This window comes from Procambarus clarkii, chromosome 18 (assembly GCF_040958095.1).
Source record: "Procambarus clarkii isolate CNS0578487 chromosome 18, FALCON_Pclarkii_2.0, whole genome shotgun sequence".
NCBI classification, from domain to species: domain Eukaryota; kingdom Metazoa; phylum Arthropoda; class Malacostraca; order Decapoda; family Cambaridae; genus Procambarus; species Procambarus clarkii.
Genome location: NC_091167.1, coordinates 35,217,588 through 35,240,451, shown reverse-complemented (window position 1 = coordinate 35,240,451; position 22,864 = coordinate 35,217,588). Strand labels below are relative to the sequence as shown.

Genomic DNA, 22,864 nt, shown 5'->3' with positions numbered 1-22,864 from the left:
GTGTGAGATTGACAGCTTTTGTTGATACAGGAAGCCAGGCTACGGTAATTAAAAAGTCAGCCTTCAGCAATTTTAAGTATGCACGTCTTCAACGTTGCGCAAAGACATTAACAGCGGTCAATGGGGAGAAGATTGAGATCGTAGGTCAAGGTACAGTTAATTTTGAGATTGATGGGGCATTGCAGCCTCACACATGTACGATCGTAGAGAACCTTGATTTTCCTGGTCACATCTTAATGGGAACTGATTTTCTGTCGCGATTTAATTATTCCTTGTCTGCTCAAAAAGGGGCTAGGAACTGCAGGTTGCAGTTGGGACAGACTTCCTACCCAGTGGAGATGATCGACCATCCCCCAGTTGTAGCTTCAATTAAGAGGAAGCTGAAATATAATGCGCACTATCCAAAATTGATTTTTAAGTCTCTTCCAGACACAGTTAAGAGGTCATGCGCCTTGCATGCATTGACCAAACAGAGTTGCCCACCACATTCTGTTAAATTTATTAAAGTAGCCGTGGGACGTCACATACAACCAGGTACCACCCTTCAGGTGGCTGGGAGATGTGATAGTTTATTAATTCCTCATCACTTAGTTGTAGTGCTCGATAAAGGTGCACTCATTCCAGTTGTCAATCTTTCACATAAGACTTTTCGCTTCAGGGCAGGTGATAGGGTATCTCAGGGAACCATGGTGGAGGACACAGAAATCTTTCACCATGAGTCAGCTGAGACGCCAGCCGTCACTGCACAATGTAGTGCACTAAAAATGTTGAACACTAAAACACCATCCAAAGTACAATACCAGACGAGAAATGTTGCACAGAATGTTGAGGAAGTGGAAAAATTAATTTCAGCACTTGATTTGCAACATGTTGCACAGGCAGATAGGAAGGCACTGAGAGGAGTTTTACGAAAATTCCCGAAATTGTTTGCGACAGAGGATGACCAGATTGGTCTCCTTGATAAGATCGAGCACACCATTCCAACTGGTGACCATTTGCCTGTGTACACAAGACAGTGGAGGTTGCCGGAACAGGCAAAGAACATTATCAGGGAGGAGTGCCAGAAAATGTTGAGACAGGGCGTGATAGAGCCTAGTACGTCACCGTGGCTCTCTCCTGTTGTGCTAGTTCGGAAACCGGACGGTAGTTATCGTTTCTGTGTTGACTACCGGAAGGTGAACGAACTAACTAAGGGTGATGTGTATCCGTTGCCCCGAATACAGGAGATAATAGATCAATTTGGTGCTGCTAAGTATTTCTCAACTCTTGACGCAAAATCGGCGTATTGGGCGATTCCGGTGGCAGAACAGGATAGGGAAAAAACAGCATTCTCGGATGGTAGGCACACTTATCAATTCCGTAGGATGCCGTTTGGTTTGAAGACAGCGCCTTCGTCGTTTCAGAGGGCCATCAACTTTATCCTTAGTCCGGTACTGGGTAGACATTCTTTAGCGTACCTGGATGATGTTGTGATATATTCCAGGACGTTTGAGGAACACCTACAGGACTTGACTGAGACTTTGAAATTGTTAGATCAGGCAGGTTTCAGGCTGAATGTTCAGAAGTGCACCTTGGCGGCTCAGAAATTCAAATTTCTGGGGTTCCAGGTGTGCCCAGACGGTATCCGACCTGACCCAGATTCTTGCCGCGCCATTGCTGACATGCCTATTCCAAGGACAGCAAAGGACGTGCGTAGGTTTTTGGGGGCGGCCGGATATTTTCGTCGTCACATTGAAGGTTTCGCTGGCATTTCAGCACCCCTGACTGATCTGACAAAGAAAAATGCGAAGTTTGTGTGGAAATCAGAACATGACGAGGCCTATCGCAAACTGAAAGACCAACTAATCACGACACCGGTATTGGCTATTCCTGATTTTGATAAAGAGTGGGAAGTGCACACTGACGCCAGCGGTATAGCTATTGGCGGGTGCTTAATTCAGCGAGACGCAGATAATTTACCCCATCCAGTAGCCTATTTCAGTAGGAAGGTCAAAGGACCTGAAGTTCGTTATTCAGCTACGGATCGGGAGGCACTGGCAGTAGTAGAATCAGTTAGGTATTTCGAGCCTTACCTATTTCAGCGGCATTTTGTAATCTACACAGACCATCGAGCGTTAACACACATATTTAAGAAGCGAACAAAATGCCCACGAATGTCACGCTGGTCTCACGAACTTTCGGCCCACTCATTCCAGATCTTGTACAAGCCTGGTCCAGCACATGTTGTGCCAGATACGCTAAGTAGAAATATAGCGGCAATGCAGATTAATGAAAACATTGAAACCATTCCATCAGATAAAATGAGAAAATACCAGATGAGCGAGCCTAGATGGAAAGAAATTATTGAGTATTTAGAGGGAGGAAAATACCCGAAAAAGAAAAAGAACTTACCTATACATGATTTTGGGATGAAACAGGGCGTCCTGTATTATGTTAATAGCCAGAATGATAGGGCAGTATTTCAGCTAGTTATTCCGGACGCGTTGCGGTCATCAGCGTTAAAGCTTGCACATGCTTCAAAAATTGCAGGGCATCCGGGGATCTTTAAAACACTCTTAAAAGCAAAGTCTCTATTTTATTTTCCAGGATTACTTTCTGAGGTAATCAATTTCGTGAAGTCGTGCCCTCGTTGCCAGAGGAGGAAAGGTACCCTTAAGGTACAAGCCCCACTTCAGGAATTTCCTGAAATTCGCGAACCGTTAGATCGTGTGGGGGCCGATCTGATTGATTTACACCACAGTCATTCAGGAAATAGATATGTGTTGGTACTAGTTGACCATCTGTCTAGATACACTACACTAGTTGCATTACCTCAGAAGGATTCTCGTACGGTTGCAGATGCATTCTTGCGTAGGTTCGTTACTGTATTCGGACCTCCTAAAGTTTTAGTCTCTGACCGGGGTCAAGAATTCAATGGGAATATATTTAGAGAAGTTTGTAAGATTTTAGAGACAACTTCGGCTTTTACAACGGCCTACCACCCACAAGCAAACGGAATGACGGAACGGACTAATCGTTCAGTCAAGGATATGCTTGCAATCCTTGCTGAACATGATGCAAACACCTGGGATGAACACCTACCCTATGTTCAGTTCGCCTTGAATACTGCCATCCACCAATCAATTAACACCCAACCACTTCATTTGTTTACTGGTAATTCATGCAATTTCCCGTCAGGTCTGCTTAACAGACATAATGTTGCATACGGGGAGGACTATCCTTCAGAGGTCCTTGGAAAAATGAGAAATGCATGGAATATTGCAGCTGAAGCGTCCAAGAAGGCACGGACTCGGTATGCTCATTTTTATGACAAGAAAGTGCGCCCTCTTGAGTTGAAGGAAGGAAGCCTCGTATTGAGAGTGAATGAGGCTGCGCCCGCCAATCAGAGCAGGAAACTAGCTCCGAGGTGGCGAGGACCCTATAGAGTAATTAAAAGGGCGGGGCCGGTTAATCTTGTTATAAAAGGAGTGTTCGAGGACCAGGTGGAAAGGACAATTCACGTGAATAAATTGAAACATTATCATGCTAGAGAGGAATTAGAACTGCCTTCAGCGGGTCTAGTTCCTGACTCAGCAGTGCTGACTCATGGCTTCACCGACGAGTCAGAAGATGAGGATGACCCTCTGTCATCGCTCATCAGTAGTCAGGTGCAGTCTCGCCACCCTATGGTGACGAGATCTCGCGCTATACAGTAAAGTAACTTCCTTGGTTAGTATAATTTAGTATTCATTAGATTTTCCTGTAAAGGCAATGAGATGTACTATGTCTATACTTGACTCAGGTAGCAACTTTTACCGTGCTCTGGGGTTCCACCTCCACCAAACCCAGAGTATATCTATGCTTCCGCTGTGTTGTGTCTGTCTGTTCCCAGGTCTGATTGGTACACCGACCCAGTTGTTCCAGCCACACGTGAACCCTTGTCTGTAAAGACCGAGGGGGGAGGCACGTTACACAAAGCCCTCCCCCCACCAGACCCAGTAACCCATACATCAGTTACTTTGGGGATGAGTGACTGTCCAAGAGTCACCCGGCCGACGCCTCACGTCACTAACGAGGTTGTCAGGGCCAGCGAGCTACCCACATTATAGCAGTCACCGGAGGTGCCATACAACGCCGGGGTAGCTGTCTCGAGATCACCAATACCCACCTGCTGCGTCATCAAGACTGCAGTCAGTCCAGCAGTGTTGGAGGAGAGGTCAAGAAATGGAAAGCACGTAGCAGTACTCAAGAATTTCGCCGGAAGATTAATGATTACGTCATCTGAAGTAACAAGAAAGCAGAAGTAAGGCGGTCACAGGTGGAAGGCACGGTTTCCCTACAGAGTACCGGGACTCGCCAATAGAAGGTCGCAAAATTGTCTCCTTTGGCCTAAAGTCGGCGGTACGAGGGTATACACAGTTGGTGTTTACGGCCTAGTAACCTGGTGACATCAAGAAACGCCTGAGATGACGTGAGCAATGATGGAAGACGAGATTCACCTGTTCTGCAAACAAGCAACCCGCCTCTACGACCTTCGGACACCACTCCTGCTAAGAGACACCGTTGGTACATCCAGTCCTGCTCTGCTGTGGGCATCTGCGACAAGTTTAACATCAAGACTGCCGTGTGAACTGTGATTGATATGAAGGCGTGTGGACTGTCGAGAGCAAGATTAATGGCCGAAGTAACAGTATTCTACAGCTGTCACTTGGCACTCCGCTCTACTACACTCTGTCGTCATTCAGGAGTACCGGATGGGAGTACAAGAGGACCAGGTATTGATGTCTACACATGGGGAGAAGCAAGATCGACACCGTCATCGTCAGCGACTACATTCAGCATCCAGCAGCATCGATTTTTTTTTCTCGATTACTCAATATGAACAATTGATACAAACAACAAAGTTGGCTCTGAACATCTGTGTAAAGAACATCTGGACACTTTTGTTTAAATGTTGAAAAACAGATTTAGAATCAATACTTTATAAATGTTGAAAAACAGCTTTAAAATAATAATTTTGGTATAATATGAATTTTACTCTATAAATTGGTCAGTAATCAAAATCGAAGCCCCTGTGTAATTGTCTCAGCCCAGAACAAACGGTTATGGAAAATTATGTTGTGCTATTTTTTTCAGAATGTTTGAACACAGGAGAGGCGGACCAATATAAACATTGACACTTCTAGTGAGTGAGAACACTTGGCTGTACAGTCAGCTGAAACCTGTGATATAGTATAGGAATTTTTATTTTTAGATACATGTAATAAACGTTAGGTGTGTTCCTTGATGGGGAGTGGTTAGTACACGGATGTGAACTTGATAGTTCCGTAGTACGCTCCCGGATGACTGAAAGTTCAGTCTGATGATATAACTTTAATGTTATGTTTGAGCACGGTGTGGCCGGCTCTAGAGGACACATGGACTTGGCTAGTGAAGAGCCAAGAGAGTTTAATAGCTAGTTTTGATGGTAGAGTAGGGACATGTTATTTAGCTATGTCAGTAAGGATAGGATGTATGTTTCCTGATATTAGAGGATTGCTGTCAGTTGACAGCTGAGAAATTTATGAAATATGAACATGTTCATTATGATGTTGGACTATTATTTGTCAAATTTTATTAGTTAGGTTAGCTTTTGTTTGTGGCATGAGTTGAATTGTGGGTTTGGATACTAAACCTCGTGAATTTTAACAAATTAACAAGGTTTACTAAGTGCTTGTGCGGGGGGGTTGTAACAAACTAGGCTGTTGTAAGAATTATCCAGAGTGGTTTATCGACAAAAGAGAATGGGAAGCTGAGCCGCATGGTGACCTGACCCCCAGGGGAATTCGCGGTGGAAATAACCGACGCTTTGTTCATATCTGCGTATAATGAATCATCCTATAGTATTCAGTAAATTAGAGAAAATTAGCCTTTATTCATTTTGCATTAAAATTGTATTGTATAATAGTACTGGATACAATATCAAGAGTATTCTAATTATTGAGTTTAAGTCACCATCAGTGACGTCACGAATCGGATCTAACTTTTAAGGCGGAGTGACCGGCGGTCATAGGTCAGCAGGGTTGACATGTCTAATATTTCTCAAAGTTTTAATAACCATTTTTGTGATCGGGAACAGCTCTGCCGTTAGATGTTTGTAATTTAATTCAGTAAAATAATTCAACCAGTCTGGATCAATTCAGTATAAACAGAGGATAATTGTTATAACTTAACCGTGCTAAAGTAACTGGGTAAGCGATGCGGAACAATACAAGGTTCTAGTCTGGGCTAGGCCAGACGAGGACAAGTCAGTGTGAATACGGGAGCAGCTGGGAGAGGTCAAACATCTTACCTCTCCCCAAGACATCTAGCTGGTCGCCCAAGGTATAGTTGCTATGGTTATGTATAGAAATAGTCTTCTCATTTGCCATTCAGGTCAAGTAGGGAGTGTTAAAGTGATAGGGAGTGAACACATTTAGATTTTGTTTTAGTTTTCTTTTAATAAATTAAATTTGTTATTAATTTGCATTTTATTGTTTCCATTTGGTTATGTGTAAACTTGTCCTGGTCACGTGGTCCACACGAGGCAGAGTTGTATTGGGCGCCGATTCTAACATCGAATCGGAATCATCATTACCGTGTAATTTATTCCACACTCAAGGTCATCGTTTATAGTGGGGATCAAGCCCCTAGGTTGATTAATTAGCGTGATCGATCCAGACCTCGATCATTGCTCTTGTATTACTGGTCTGGTGGTGGCAGCAGAGGTGACTCTAGGGTTTTGTTCAGAGCTTAGGTCACGTCATACTGGGTGTAGAATCCTAAGTCGGTCAATCGTCTTAGGACCACGTGGCGTGGAGTTGGCTTTGTTAAAAGTTTTGGAGTCCCTTGGTTTAGAAATAAAGGCAAGAATACGGGTAGAGGGAGTAGAAAGAAGGAAGTAAAGAGAGAGGGACCTCAAACCCGTGTTACAGGGGGTTGAGCTCTGACTCTTTGGTCCCACCTCTCAACTGTCCATCAACCGGTGTACAGATTCCTGAGCCTACTGGGCTCTGTCATATCTACACTTGAAACTGTGTATGGAGTCTGCCTCCACCACCTTACTGCCTAATGTATTCCATTTCTCAACCAAATGTGTGTGTGTGTGTGTGTGTGTGTGTGTGTGTGTGTGTGTGTGTGTGTGTGTGTGTGTGTGTGTGTGTGTGTGTGTGTGTGTGTGTGTGTGCCAGCCCGCTTTTTACCCCATGACAACTACTTGACTACAAGATAACAAGATAATGACCATCATTTAAAAGTACCCCCCCACCACCACCACCACCACCACTCATAGCAACAACCATCACTAACACTACCACAACACCTTACTCAACTTCTATAGTTGAATGTCCAATATCTCACAATCTATATACTTTGGAATGAGTGACACTTCCCTATTAACTCACCCCTCGGGGTAATATTAGAAGACAATAAAGTACTGTTGCAGCTCACTATGAAGAACACACGTAAAATGTATATCCGTTAGCTAGCATTGCGTGTATATATATATATATATATATATATATATATATATATATATATATATATATATATATATATATATGTATGTATATATATATATATATATATATATATATATATATATATATATATATATATATATATGAATAAGCGAAGGTTAGATATATAAATGAGTTTAGGTGGATATAAATAGGATGTTTCAAGTAGTTCGACAGAACTTGAGGTGCCTCGAATAGACCAATAGGCTACCACGGACAGCAGCAACTTGAAGCTTCAAAATAAAGATCTGAAAGGCAATATTATCGGGAAACCCAAGTCTTTAAAACATCTTTGTTTCCGAGAGAGGAGAGGGAAGGAGGGAGGGGAGGGAGGGAAGAGATTGACGGTGAAGTGGAAGGAAAGGGAAGGAGAAGCCAGAGGAGATAGAGAAGACAAACGGGGGGAAAATATAGGAGAAAATGAGGATAGGAAAAGAAGGACAGGAGGGAGAACGACGAGGCAAAGATAAAAGATGAGAGAGAGAGAGGGATAGAATGATGAAGGGAATGGAGGTGAAGGAAGGGAAACAGGGAGGGGAAACGGATAATGGGAACTAAGAAATATTAAAAAAAAAAACAGGAATATGATGAGAGAACATGTAAGAGAAGAGGAACAGGTGGTGAAGGGCGAGTGGGAGAAGACAGGGAGAAGGGACAGTCATACATTACCATAAAGACCGACCAGTTTAACCATCCATCGTCGCCCCCCCCCCCGTCCCCAGCACACTGGTTTATGGCACATTAATATTAAACAGTCAGTCACCTCTGCCAATACAGGGACCAGGTTAGTGGGCCGCTGCTCCAAGCGCCCCAGCCTTACGTCATTATCGGCTTTGTATTTTCAGATAAGCCGCGTAATTCCTACAACTTCGTCCTACCTTAACGACACTCGCTGGGCGGTGGGGAGCGCTTGTGGGTGGCGGGGAACGCTTGTGGGCGGCGGGGAGCGCTTGTGGGCGGCAGGGAGCGCTTGTGGGCGGCGAGGAGCGCTTGTAGGCGGCGGGGCGCGCTTGTGGGCGGCGGGGAGCGCTTGTGGGCGGCGGGGAGCGCTTGTGGGCGGCGGGGCGCGTTTGTGGGCAATGGGGACCGTTTGTGGGCAATGGGGCGCGTTTGTGGGCGGCGGGGCGTGCTTGAGGGCGGCAGGCTTGTGGGCGGAGGAGGCTGGGAGACGGGTTAAAGGGAGTCTAAGGGAAGGGGGCCGTGAGAGTAGTTATAAATACTAAGCAGGGGTCGACAAAGGCAGATGAAGGGGCTGGTGCGCGCCGTGACCCAGCACGTAAACTCCTGCGTCACTCGTGCCTCGTCCTCGAGGACCAGCACACCTCTACACACCTAGTCTGGGACACACACCCCAAGAGCGACGGTCTCGCTTCATGCAGGTCGGCGTTCAATCCCCGACCGCCCAAAGTGATTGGGCGGTCGGGGATTGAACTAATCCTTTCCCCCCGTCCCATCACCAATCCCTATCCCGAGTCCTTCCAAGTGCTATATATAGTCGTAATGGCTTTGCGCTTTCTCCTGATAGTTCACTTCCCCTTCCGGGGAAAAAATGCCACTTTTTACCTAACCAGAAACGCTGGAACCCAAGCAACTTACCTAACCTATCGAGACCGATACATAGTAACCGTCAATTCTGTGGTGATTTAATTTTTACCAAACACGTCGCATTTTTAACGGAGGAGACGATTCCGTATTAAAAAAAATTGCGACATAAATGGCAATGGGAGAAGCTGCATGACCAGCTGGGGTGCCACACAGGGGGGGGGGGGGGAGGGAGGGAGGGGGATGGGTGGCGAATAACTTGTTCCAGTTTTAATAGACGAGAAAAAAAAAGTTCCCTGGAAGCGTGGTCAACTATTTGGTATTAATCTGGAAAAGCTATTTTACAAATCAGGCTTTTGGATGAGGAAGGTAAGCTAACAGCTGAGTGGACAGCGCTTAATTCGGATTCATAGTCCTGAGGTTCAGGGTTTGATCCCCCGGTGGAGGCGGAGACAAATGGGCAAAATGTCCAAACGTTCGAAATCATCTCAAGATAACCTCAAGAGATGATAGTCGTGTTGCTGCTGTCAGGTCAACGGTGCTGGTCTTACTGTACATCCATATATTTATTTATTTATATATTTATTTATTTATATACAAGAAGGTACCTTGGGTTTATGAGAGTACATAACATTGATGTTTTACATCCTTGTAAAGCCATTAACATGCATAGCGTTTCGGGCAGAAACGCTATGTCCTCACATCAAAAAAACATGTGTGTAAGGTCTAAGACCTTTGATAGGTATGTAATCCTTCCGTCATCTCTTCTCTTTAAAACGAAACTCGAGCCGACCTATCCTAACATAGCCCATCCTATCTTAATCTATCCTAACCTAACGAAAGTATAGAGGCAACAGTTTTTCTACATGGTGTGTGACGTCACTAAGACCTCATAAAGCTCACGCCATAAATCTACGCGGACTTCTTTCCACACAAGGTCGTGGAAAGTTTGTCTTTGTTAAGTAATAACAAAGTGGCTAACCAACTACCAAAACTCTTTTATAAAAAAAAATAACTTTTATCAGCTGGAATTTAATGTGCAACTTAAAGCATCTGTCGGGGGTCTGACAGCTGAGTGGACAGCGTAGTCCTGAGGTTCCGGATTTGATCCACGATGGAGGCGGAAATAAATGGGCAGTTTTTTCACCCTGATGCACCTATTCACCTAGCAGTAAATAGGTACCTGGGAATTAGACAGCTGCTACGAGCTGCTTCCTGGGTGTGTGTAACAAAAAGGAGGGGACACTAAGCCCCGAAATCATCTCAAGATATCCTCAAGAAGATAACACATAACGGACTTCTTATATTTTTTTCGATGAATTTTCGCATTGAATTAACTACAAACTAAGCAGACACTTCCCCAGAACGTGCTATTACCCCCTGAAAGACAAAGTTGAGTATTAACACTACAGGCGAAGTGTTCCCTGGCGTGGGCTTCACTGCGGGTCCGCGCTAAAAATGGCAGAGCTTTAGCTGTAATGAAGTCAAAATTAGGTGTGCATTAAGGGAATATTGCCGCGATGGCTGGCGAAGGTTCCCAAGCTAACTTAATTACCAAAGAACGTTGGGCAAGAGGCTGATACGAGGACCGGCGGTGCCTGGGGACACGTAAGCGATGGAACATCATAGTTTCTTATTAATGGGTGTAATATAGCATAATAGGTAACCGCACAATGCCTATTGGCCCATACGAAGCGGCTCCTATCTCCACCCAAACTATATATATATATATATATATATATATATATATATATATATATATATATATATATATATATAGAGGGGGTACCACCTCTGGTGCAGTTGTAGGGACCCACAGCCTTGAGGAAGGGAACACAGAGCATTCAGAGAAAAACTTGTCATTTAACTCTGAATACGCCTGTTTGACCAGCAACAAGGAGGCCTAGTCGTCGACCGGGCCGCGGGGACGCTAAGCCCCGGAAGCACCTCAAGGTAATCTTAAGGTAACGCATGAGTGTTCACTTCTCCTACCATCCCCCTTTTTTTTTGTTATGCACTTTATTATACAAGGTTATACAGTTACATATATGATAGCTTACAAAAAAATGAACATTAAGAGGACATAAGGGAAAGTTTGTTTCCTAGAGGCTGTAGATTTCTTCGAACTCCTCCGACGCCGGGCAGGAACCGAGGACGCAGCGGGCATTCCCCCCCTGGATCGCGACACTGAGGCGCTGAAAAAGAAAACTTAGCCGCTCTAGGGTCTCTTCTTGCCCTGCAGTGTCTTGCCCTGTAGTGTCAATGAGCCTGGAACCAAGATCCTTAAGAAACCTTCTTGCACTCTCTCCCCATGGGCCCTGGGTCTCAGACCCTATTGGAACGAAGTTGTACCGATGATCTAATTCCCTGTACCTGGTTGACTTGTATTCTTCTGTGTGTGTAGCCGCGGCTCCTGCTTGACCGGCAGAGAGGTTGATGTATGTGGTTGGATACGCAAGTATAGTCAGTCCCACGCCACTTGTCTGCCACCCTTCCAGGGGCGCAGTTATATTATATTATATTATATATATATATATATATATATATATATATATATATATATATATATATATATATATATATATATATGTATATATATATATATATATATATATATATATATATATATATGTATATATATATATATATATATATATATATATATATATATATATATATATATATAATCTTATGTTTGAAACAATCAAGCGATACCACGTCTGTCATGTCACCACACAGAAATTTGTTCCATAATTCAATCACCTTATTTCCGTGCCAGTATTTACCCAGGTCTTCCCTGAATCTCAACTTAGAGAATAGCAAATATCTAGCCCGCTATTTGAATACACATAAAATGAGAAAATAACCCAAGGTTATAAGATATTCTTGGATTATAACAGAGATTAGGTATTCTTGAGTTATAACAGAGGTTAGGTATTCTTGGGTTATAGCGTAAGGTTATTACCCAAGAATACCTAATCTGTTCATTTTGAAAAAATAATGCAAAAAGCACGGCGGTAACAGTGCACATATTGACGCAATATGAGACTATACGACGGGCTCGAACTCTCATCCCTGGGCTTCCCAGGCATACCCACTACCGAACAGACCATGATGTGCCTCGGTAGTCCTGGGACGAGGGTTCGAACCCACTGTATTGCCTCAATATTTTCACAGGCTGTATATGTCACTTAGGCCAGTGACGTCTCATGCAGCTCCAACCAGCACGTTCAGTTTACTGGTAGAAATAAAAATTATGTGACCAAGGTTTAGTTCAGCCAGTTTAATATGATCTGACTAATAAGATAAACTAATCTTAGTTTAATATGTGTACATTAGTTTCGAAAATTAATAAAACTGGCAGCGTTGGCAAATTGTTATGTTCTTACCTATATGTTGTACCCGACACCAACAGGGAATGAACTCCAGCTCTCGGAACCCAGCCTAGTGCCTATCGATTATTTGTTGAAGAGATTGAAGACTCGTCGTGTGTGTGTGTGTGTGTGTGTGTGTGTGTGTGTGTGTGTGTGTGTGTGTGTGTGTGTGTGTGTGTGTGTGTGTGTGTGTGTGTGTGTGTGTGTATGTGTGTGTGTGTGTGTGTGTGTGTGTGTGTCGCACCAAGTCTTCAAAGTTGTGAATGACGCTGACTGACTGACCTTCTCGCAGTTCATTCCACTTTCTCCCTCCTCTCGTACGCGCGTGTCGTGCTTTGGTAAGAAGGCTGGGGATAGAGACGAGGTGGCGAGAGGCAGCAATGCTTCACACGAGAGGCAGATGGGAGGAATAGGTAATGAGGGAGCGTGGCTTCAGGCCAGGCTTGGGGGGTGTGTGTGGAAAAGAACTCCCCAGAACCCACATCATGTACACCAGGCCTCACCAGGCATGGTATACCTTCCTTCTCCCCCCTTCACCATCAGTCCCCAAAGGCCTCTCCCCCCACGCATCGATGGTGACCCCCTCCCCCATCACCATAAAAGCGTTACCTACACCCTCAGTTCCCCAACACCTCCCCCCATGGGAGGTGAGACACGCCCCCTATCACCATAACAGCGTTAACGCTCACCTGGAAGGCGGTCGCTGTTGTATTAACATTCTGTGAACGCTCTCCAGACTCCATGCAATTTCCTTGCAGCGCATTTTTGTCTGTTTTACGCTGTCATATTTCCTACTGCGGGAGATACTGTGGACGGCAAGGCACACCCTGCCACAGCCCACGTGACACCCTGGTGGCCACGGACACGCCCTGCCACAGCCCACGTGACACCCTGGTGGCCACGGACACGCCCTGCCACAGCCCACGTGACACCCTGGTGGCCACGGACACGCCCTGGCACAGCCCACGTGACACCTTGGTGGCCACGGACACGCCCTACCACAGCCCACGTGACACCTTGGTGGCCACGGACACGCCCTGCCACAGCCCACGTGACACCTTGGTGGCCACGGACACGTCCTGCCACAGCCCACGTGACACCTTGGTGGCCACGGACACGCCCTGCCACAGCCCTCATGACACCCTGGTGGCCACGGACACGCCCTGCCACAGCCCTCATGACACCCTGGCGGCCACGGACACGCCCTGCCACCTTCGATACTTCTCGATGATTGGCTGGTTCACACTTCATTAAATGATATGACGAATTTACCGAATCACATTACCCGGATTAAGCGAAGGTTTCCAGATTGACACGAAGGGCCCAAGACTTTTCAACACTCCCTCTAAACATAACGAACATAAGGGGGGCATAACTGGCCGACCTCTGACGGTGTTGAATAGAGAACTTGATAATGAAACGATAACTGATGAACCGGGCTTGGCGTCCTACGTCAGGCTACGAGTAGCAGAGTCTAACAGCCTGGTTGACCAGATCACCAAACCAGCAGGCTTGGTCAGAGCCGGGACCACGGAGACATTTCTCTTCCCTGAACCAACAGCAGGTAGAGACAACAGTCTTAAATCTAGCTCTCTATGCCCCGTGTTCAAGGCCTGTTCAAGCCAACTGAGTGGACAGACCTCGGGATTCATAGTCATGAGGTTCCGGGTTCGATCCCCGGTGGAGGCGGAAACAAATAAGCAAGAGTTTCTTTCACCCCGATGCCCAGTTCACCTAGAGGTAAATAGGTACCTGGGAGTTAGACAGCTGCTACGGGGTGCTTCCTGGGGTGGGGGGGTGGGGGTTGTAACAAAAAAGGAGGCCTAATCGAGGATCGGGCCGCGGGGATGTTAAGCCCCGAAATCATCTCAAGATATCCTCAAGATAACCTGTTGCGTTACAATTCAACCGTCAATACCAGGTTGATACCTGGTTAATACCATTCAAATTCTTTGTCGAATCTGGCCTTAAAGTTGTGGATGGAGATGGCTTTCATAACTTCTTTCTTCTTTCATTCCATTCTTTGACTACCAGTACAGGTAAGAGTATTTCCTTACATTCCTTCAGCACATTTTCCTTTTCAGCGTCTACCGGTGGCCTCTGGTCTTACTCTACCGAAAGATGTACAGGTTTCGTCAGTGGCGGCGTAAATGACACATACATATATATATATATATATATATATATATATATATATATATATATATATATATATATATATATATATCCTGACTCATTATTTGGACTGTGGACTGCAACGTTCTAACTTTCTTTTAATATATTTATCTGGTGCCGTAATAACGAGGTCGTCGTATAAAGACAATATTCAAGCCCACCCACCAGGAGACACAGTAGGAGCCAGAGAGAACTGTGGGCCCCCACCCACCAGGAGACACAGTAGGAGCCAGAGAGAACTGTGGGCCCCCACCTACCAGGAGACACAGTAGGAGCCAGAGAGAACTGTGGGCCCCCACCCACCAGGAGACACAGTAGGAGCCAGAGAGAACTGTGGGCCCCCACCTATCAGGAGACACAGTAGGAGCCAGAGAGAACTGTGGGCCCCCACCTACCAGGAGACACAGTAGGAGCCAGAGAGAACTGTGGGCCCCCACCTACCAGGAGACACAGTAGGAGCCAGAGAGAACTGTGGGCCCCCACCCACCAGGAGACACAGTAGGAGCCAGAGAGAACTGTGGCCCCCACCCACCAAGAGACACAGTAGGAGCCAGAGAGAACTGTGGGCCCCCACCTACCAGGAGACACAGTAGGAGCCAGAGAGAACTGTGGACCCCCACCTACCAGGAGACACAGTAGGAGCCAGAGAGAACTGTGGGCCCCCACCTACCAGGAGACACAGTAGGAGCCAGAGAGAACTGTGGGCCCCCACCTACCAGGAGACACAGTAGGAGCCAGAGAGAACTGTGGGCCCCCACCCACCAGGAGACACAGTAGCAGGGGGAGGGAGCTGTGACCCCCTACCCACCAGGAGACACAGTAGGAGCCAGAGAGAGCTGTGGACCCCACCCACCAGGAGACACAGTAGGAGCGAGAGAGAGCTGTGACCCCCCACCCACCAGGAGACACAGTAGGAGCCAGAGAGAGCTGTGGCCCCCACCCACCACCCACCAGGATCACAGTTCTCATCTCCGGGAGCAGGAACACTTAATCTACATCCTATCCCTTGTTCAGGAGAGAAGCTTCACAAGCCACTTTACTGCCCTCTGGATCATATTGCAACCTACCCCCCTAACCCCCTCCCCTTCACAGGAGAGGTAGTGTTTCATGGGATAGAAGGGCCAGGGACAGGACAGGATGCTGAATCCTTAGAAACCATCACAATGAGCCACAGAACATAGTACACGCAGCGACATTTTGATGATACCTGGTTGATACCTGCTTGATGGAGTTCTGGGAGTTCTTCTACTCCCCAAGTCCGGCCTGAGGCCAGACTTGACTGGTGAGAGTTTGGTCCACTAGACTGTTGCTTGGAGCGGCCCGTAGGCCCACATACCAACACAAGCCCGGTTGCCCTGATGTGTTCTCGACTTCACATCAGTTCAATTCCCCGGCCAGGACAGAAATAAATGTTGGACATGTTTCCTTTCAACTGACGTGTCTGTTCGCCTAGCTTTAAAATTGTTATCCTGGAGTTAGGTAATTGTTGTAGGGTTGCATCCTGGCGAAGGTAAGGACCAGGTAAGTACCTCAATAAGCACAAGCTTCCTATTCCAAATACCCGGAAGCATAATACCACCGCAGAGCAGGTAGGTGGTTCCACAACCTACGGTTCATTTCCTGAACCCGTTATGTGTCTCTATAACCATTTCCAACACCTCTCACGGGATGGGTATGGGGTGCATAATAAATGACTCGACTAACTACCCTCCCAGTGCCCCTTTCGCCTCTACTTGGAATTCATAACGGGATCAAAGTCCTCAAGAAACCTCTTCCCAAACATAAGATCCTACGTTAAGAAGTGTCTGACAAGTTATTTACTGCTTACATGTGTATTTTCCAATGGACTAATGGTGGAGAGAAAGTCTTGCAACAACACAATTTCCATAACAACGAAATAACAACAGCATCTTGAAAAATCTGCATGCGAAATGTATTTTGGAGTTCGGAGTGGGAGGCGCGTCTCACGTTCATCTTAAGTCCTGCGTGCTGGGAATATATACAGTCTCAACAGAGGAAATTCCTCCCTGGTAAGATGTAGAGTAGGCCTTGTGAAAGGGAAACTGGGGGGAGGAAACGGGGGGGGGTAAGGAAAAGTGTAGAAGAAAGGGAAAAGAAGAGAAATGTAAAAGGAAATGGTGGAGGGAAGGTAAAAAAAAAAAATTGTAATAGAGGGAAAGACACAGACGTTGCACCGACGAACAACGAAATTAGAAGGTAGAAATCTGAACTATTGAGTTGGACAAACCGGGAAACTATTTTTTCTACTTGTGTTGCTTTGACAAACTAAACTAACCTATCCCAACCTCCCTAGGCCACGATATCTGAGGCCTAATATAGTACATATGTGTGCTACACTAGGCCTAGGAACATTTAAGTTTATGTTTTAGCTTCATTTATTTTAAAACAATTCCTTACTACTCAGTACACTACTATCTAGAAGCTAAAAACGTACGAATTCTGACTATTGACGATCATCACAATAGGTACTATCTAAGCAGGAGGAAGGGTTGCAAACTGAGACGTATGAGCCGAGAGGACGGGTTGAACCTTGGCGGAAGGCTGATTCATTCATTACTTATGGTCAGAAGGAAATGTCAGCACTGTGGAGAAAGGCCCGACAGACCACTGGAACATTGTCTAACACAGTGCACAGTTACAAGCCCAATAAGATATCAACTTAGACTCAACAGAGGAGAAGAAGTTGTTAAACACATTGGGTATAATCTTACTGAAGCGGACATACGAGTCATAAATACTCATACTCCGCTTAAATAAAACAAAAGCAAGAAACAATAAACACTTAGTGGGCCAGCCACAGGCTTAGGGCCCGCGCAGGAATATCCCGGCAAACAAAAGAAAACAAAGTCCATAAACGAGGAAATGTACATGTTTATCTCTCAGAATGTTTGGTAACAGGTTTATTGTTTGTGATGTGTGTCTATGTATGTACTAACACGTTGTACTGAACGGGGTGAGAATAGCTTGAGCTACCTCATCCCTTTGTGTGTATTTTACCTCAATAAACTTATTTCAATTTCAATTTCAAGTCCATAAACTGTACGATGCAAACGGACTGCCACTGTAACGAGTCAATGGAAAGTATTTCCAGAAAATGTTCGAACAAATTACAGCGTTACAGAATCCCTAGAAATGACCAACAGGAAATATTTCTTCATCACGTCTCTTTCTCTCCCCCCAGAGAATAATTATTAATCCTATGACACCAACCTCCGAGAAACCTGTTGGGAAAGCAACAGAGCTTAGCGTTGTGCAACACTTAACTCGTGTAGCCGACTCCCATCAAACTCCTATTCACTCTCTCGTGTAGCCTATTCCCCTCACATCCGCCATCTTTTTCACCCCTCGCAGGGGGGCGCACGACACCTTAGTGCATCGTCCCTAGAAACCAGTCCACGGGGCTAGATGCAATCTCGATTATAGAGGTTTAATTAAGGCGTGAAGGTGCTCCCGGGGAGGCAGTAGTGGGCGGTGACACTGCCGCTCAGATCAACGCTCCTGCTCAACCGTGGCTGGAAAAACGGTTCAATAAAGACGCACAGATGCCGCCAAATTGGACGATTTAAATGAAGGATGACAGAAAGAGATCAACGTAATTGAAATATGGGTGTGAGGGCCGCCTAAGGCACTAGTGCGTGCTCTCATGCATGCGATTAAAGTTATTACGAATACGACTCTATAATCTAAACTCATCTAGGTTTAGGATCAGATCAGATATCAGATCTCTGATCTCTCTAAGATCAGATCTACTCGGGTATATCGAGACAAAAACATATTTATTAGAGTACTGTAAGGTAAATAATTTGTCTAGCGTACCCTTTATTATCGCTCTAAAATTTGAATTAAAGTTTCTTAATCTCAGCTGGAGCAGATGTCCCATATATCCTTTGCCAGAAATGGAGCTCACATGAAGTCGGAGAACACAATCATGCCACCACAGGAAGGAGTTCTTTGTAGTAAAGAAGATGAACATAAGAGCAGAAGAATAAATGTAACTGCAGAAGGCCTATTGGCCCATACGACGCAGATCCTATTTATAACCAACTAAACCCACTCGTATACATGTCCAACCCACGTGTGTGTGTGTGTGTGTGTGTGTGTGTGTGTGTGTGTGTGTGTGTGTGTGTGTGTGTGTGTGTGTGTGTGTGTGTGTGTGTGTGTGTGTGTGTGTGTGTGTGTGTGTATGTTTGAAACAATCAAGGGACCCTAGGGATGGAGAGGTACAGTCAAAGGAATCAATTTAGAAATGGAAAATCTGAGATAAGATAGCCGGCGGGCAGTCTGCCTTGCTGACACAAATGTAGTTACTTTGTTTGGGCGTGAACCCGCTCTTTGACTTCGGGCGTGAACCCTTTTTTGAACTCTGGGACCTTCAGATCCACTCGTTGTACTGACCTTGTGACGCTAGTTTCTTTGCCCTGCGGCATGTTTCATGTGTATGTTCCTCGTGCATTGCCCTGCGGCGTTTGTGGGAAATTCGAGTATACCTGAGGATATATGCAGCATTTGACCATTCCCCAGGATGCCACCCACAACAGTCGACTAACACTCAGGTTCAAAATCATTGCTAGGTGAACAGAGGCAAAGAGTGTAAGGAGACTTGCCCATCCGTCTCGCCCTGTCTGGGATGAGTGTATATTCACCTAGTTGTGCTTGCGGGGGTTGGGCTCCGGCTCTTTCGGCCCGCCTCTTAACTGTCAATCAATGTTGTTGTTTAAGATTCGCTACCAGGAACAAAAAGTCCCAAGTAGCACGGACTATGGTGAGCCCGTTGACCTATCTCATTTTAATCGACTGATTTTTTTTTTCACACACACATCCCCAGGAAGCAGCCCGTAGCAAATGTCTAACTCCCAAGTATCTATATACTGCTAGGTAACACGGGTTTCAGGGTGAAAGAAACTCTGCCTATTGTTCCTCGCCGGCGCCGGGAATCGAACCCCGGACCACATGATTACGTGTACAGCGTGCTGTCCACCCAGCCACCGCCGCCCTAATGTACGTATGTGTGTGTGTGGTATCAAAGTTACGCTCGCTCTCCTTTGCAAGGAGCTGCGAATGTTTGTAAGGTTGTTCACATGTCAACATAAATGGATGTCTAATAATGTGTGGCATTCGTATGTACATTCTGATGATCATGTACATGTTTGTTGTTATCTTAAAGGGTCTTTGAATGGTGGTGGTTCAAAACAGTGCAGGAAAACCCCCCCACAAGGAAAAAGGATAAAGCTCCCGGGGGATAAAACCTCTAATTTATCCTAACTTCAGTATTAACTTACCTAAATTGTATTTTGTATAAGATTCTACAATTTTCTGAACTAATCGTGTATTAAATGACCTACATTATGTTTTTCTCCTAATTATAATGGCATTAAAGTCTGAAAACAAAAAATGGGGCTTTTGTCATGTTTTAATTTAAGAACCTGAGGAAATCTAAGGAACCAGAAGTTTAAGAACCTGATCAGGTTAATTTAAGACCCTGATCAACCAGGCTGTGACTCATACGTCAGGCTGCGAGCAGCCGCGTCCAACAGCCTGGTTGATCAGTCCAGCAACCAGGAGGCCTCGTCGACGACCGGGCCGCGGGGACGCTAAGCCCCGGAATCACCTCAAGGTAACCTCAAGGTAAGGCGGGTTTTGTCCTAAAGGGTTTTGTCCTGACCCTGTTCCAAGAGGGATGAGGAGGACGGGTATACAAGACTGAAGCACGAGTCACACATTACCAGCTGCCTATGGTTCAAGTAAGGAAAGCGTCAGCTCACTGACGGTTTCGGCGCCTTCTACTCGCTGGTAATGAGACAGATGTCGCAGCCAACACCAACCCCCGCTACCCACTCGTACAATTGGGGGGGGGGGAGAGTGAGGGGAGAAGGAGGGAGGGAGGGAGGGAGGGAGGGGGAGGGAAGGGAGGGAGAGAGAGAGAGAGAGAGAGAGAGAGAGAGAGAGAGAGAGAGAGAGAGAGAGAGAGAGAGAGAGAGAGAGAGAGAGAGAGAGAGAGAGAGTGAGAGAGAGAGAAGAGAGAGAGAGAGAGAGACAGAGAGAGAGTGAGAGAGAGAGACAGAGAGAGAGTGAGAGAGAGAGAAGAGAGAGAGAGAGAGAGTGAGAGAGAGAGAAGAGAGAGAGAGAGAGAGAGACAGAGAGAGACAGAGAGAGAGAGAGAGAGAGAGAGAGAGAGAGAGAGAGAGAGAGAGAGAGAGAGAGAGAGAGAGAGAGAGAGAGAGAGAGAGAGAGAGAGAGAGAGAGAGAAGGGGAGATGTAGTATGTATATACTCTTGATATCTGTAGTTCATTCATACATAAGCTCTTAGTATGCGAGTCGCGTGCCAGCGTGCGACGAAGTGTTGGAGCCGTCAGAGCCGGGCCCAGGCGGTCAGGGTTACTGGCCACTCGGCAAGCATTGCTAATGGCTTGTTGTCAACTGCTTCAGTTAGAAGGTAGACCAAGAGGGCGATAGCGTGGAGGCAAGAGATGAGAGGGAGAAGAGTCAGCTGGGGGAACAGTTTGGGAGGGAGGCTACATCTTTCTGGTCACAGCCTCCGGCTAATCTCGTTATTGACTCACAAACCCCATGCTCCAAATCGGACAAAGTTTTGCAGTAACGACCCAGTTATAACATGCTTGAAACACAATGATAGAAACGTCAAGAGAAAGCTAAAAAATATATTTTTACTTACGTATTAAGCCCAAATATGCACCTAAACGATATGATCTACTCCATCACCCCCTCCCAGAGCCCTGGGCTATGGTCGGCGGGGGTGGGGGGTGGAGGGGGAAGAAGGGCGGCAGCGTAAACTCCTCCCTCGTGTTTACATCTCTCACGCACAGAACAGCTATACGTTTATTTCCAGTTTACAGAATCGATTCCAAGGTTTGCATGGAGTTGAGGGGCAGGATGTAACTAGGAAATGCTTCTTGCCGAGGAAAAAAGCGTAGTAGAATTCGCCATTACAGCCAAAGAAACAGCTCAAGAAGACAAAAGCCGAGCGCCCTCCACGTGGGCAACCCACCAGCCACTCCATGGATGACGCTACCTGAAATTTCCTTTAATTAACTTTACTTTCTTTCAAACCAGAGTAAGTTTATTAATTATTTTGTAATATTGTAAATTACTAAACACAATACAATCTGTGAATTAAATATGACCAAATAATGAAAGGTGTACGCAGGCACTTCAGGTGCAGAAGTTTGTAGTAACGAGGCAGCAGCAGCAGCAGCAGCAGCTAGGTATGATGGTAGTGACGACCAGGCCAGAGGAGCAAACACCACCCTTCCACCTTGCACAGTCAAAACAAACTCTCACTGCCCAACAAACACCCTCTCCCACAGCAGATGAGCAATCGCCCACGTGATAAAGCCACTTGGAAGCCATGTACGGTGTAGCCAGTGTTGCCGCCTTGTATGTAGCTCCCACTTGACAAGATAATATTTACCGTCCCAACGCCAAGCCTCTCCTTGGCTCTCCTTATCCTCTCACGCCATTATGTCTCAATCATCGACCAAAACATCCACTCTATCTGGACGTGCTCATAAGCCTGCCACCGGAGGCGATTTATCTTTGCAAAATGGGTCTTTGAGACCAACCCTCCCTGTGTTCCATTGTGGCGTGCGGCACCGCCTTCAAACGAGGCGAACTTCAGCCCATAACACTGGCTACTTCAGAATAATGCCTCGTTTCTCAGACATGTACAGGCAACAGGACGGCCATAGCTCAGTCCAACTCGGAGATATATATCGCCGGCCGCAATGGTTGCCACCGAGCGTTAAGATCTCTCATACATCTGAGTCTGGATGACGCGGCCTCAACGTCTGAGTCGATAAGGGTCGCTAAAAGCCTGGGCAAGGAAACAGGAGAACGGCCACAACTCAACGTCCTGCCACAATTGCTGGGACAGTTGGCTTTGTGCGGTTTACCACAGGAAAAAACAATTGCTCGCCGCAGCGTTTTCTACCGGACACCCTGGCACTGTTGGTAGTACTGACGCCTGTATGCTGTAGGAAGCGGGGGATATAAGCATGCAAGCTTATCTGGATATTTAGTTTAGATAAAGAGAGTAGCGAGCATAAGAAATATTGCCGGAACAACCGTGGACATCTTCAAGAGGAAACTAGATTGTTTCCTCTAAGGAGTGCCGGACCACTCCTCCTCGACTCCCCGGCTTGGGGAGTAGAAGAACTCCCAGAACCCCATCAACCAAGTAAAGTGCATTTGTGAAGGATCAACCCCGTGAATGATACAAT

The 22,864-nt window shown here is 46.1% G+C and overlaps 2 protein-coding genes across 6 annotated transcripts in view; one reads left to right on the top strand and one right to left on the bottom strand.

The window, feature by feature from the left end:
* Nucleotides 1-22,864, bottom strand: part of LOC123754415 (fat-like cadherin-related tumor suppressor homolog) — a 669,154-nt gene that overhangs the window by 607,218 nt on the left and 39,072 nt on the right. The window lies entirely within an intron of this gene.
* Nucleotides 13,172-13,684, top strand: LOC138366078 (endoglucanase-like). The gene has a single exon (XM_069326808.1). It carries the CDS (start codon nucleotides 13,172-13,174, stop codon nucleotides 13,682-13,684), a length of 513 nt encoding a protein of 170 aa, XP_069182909.1.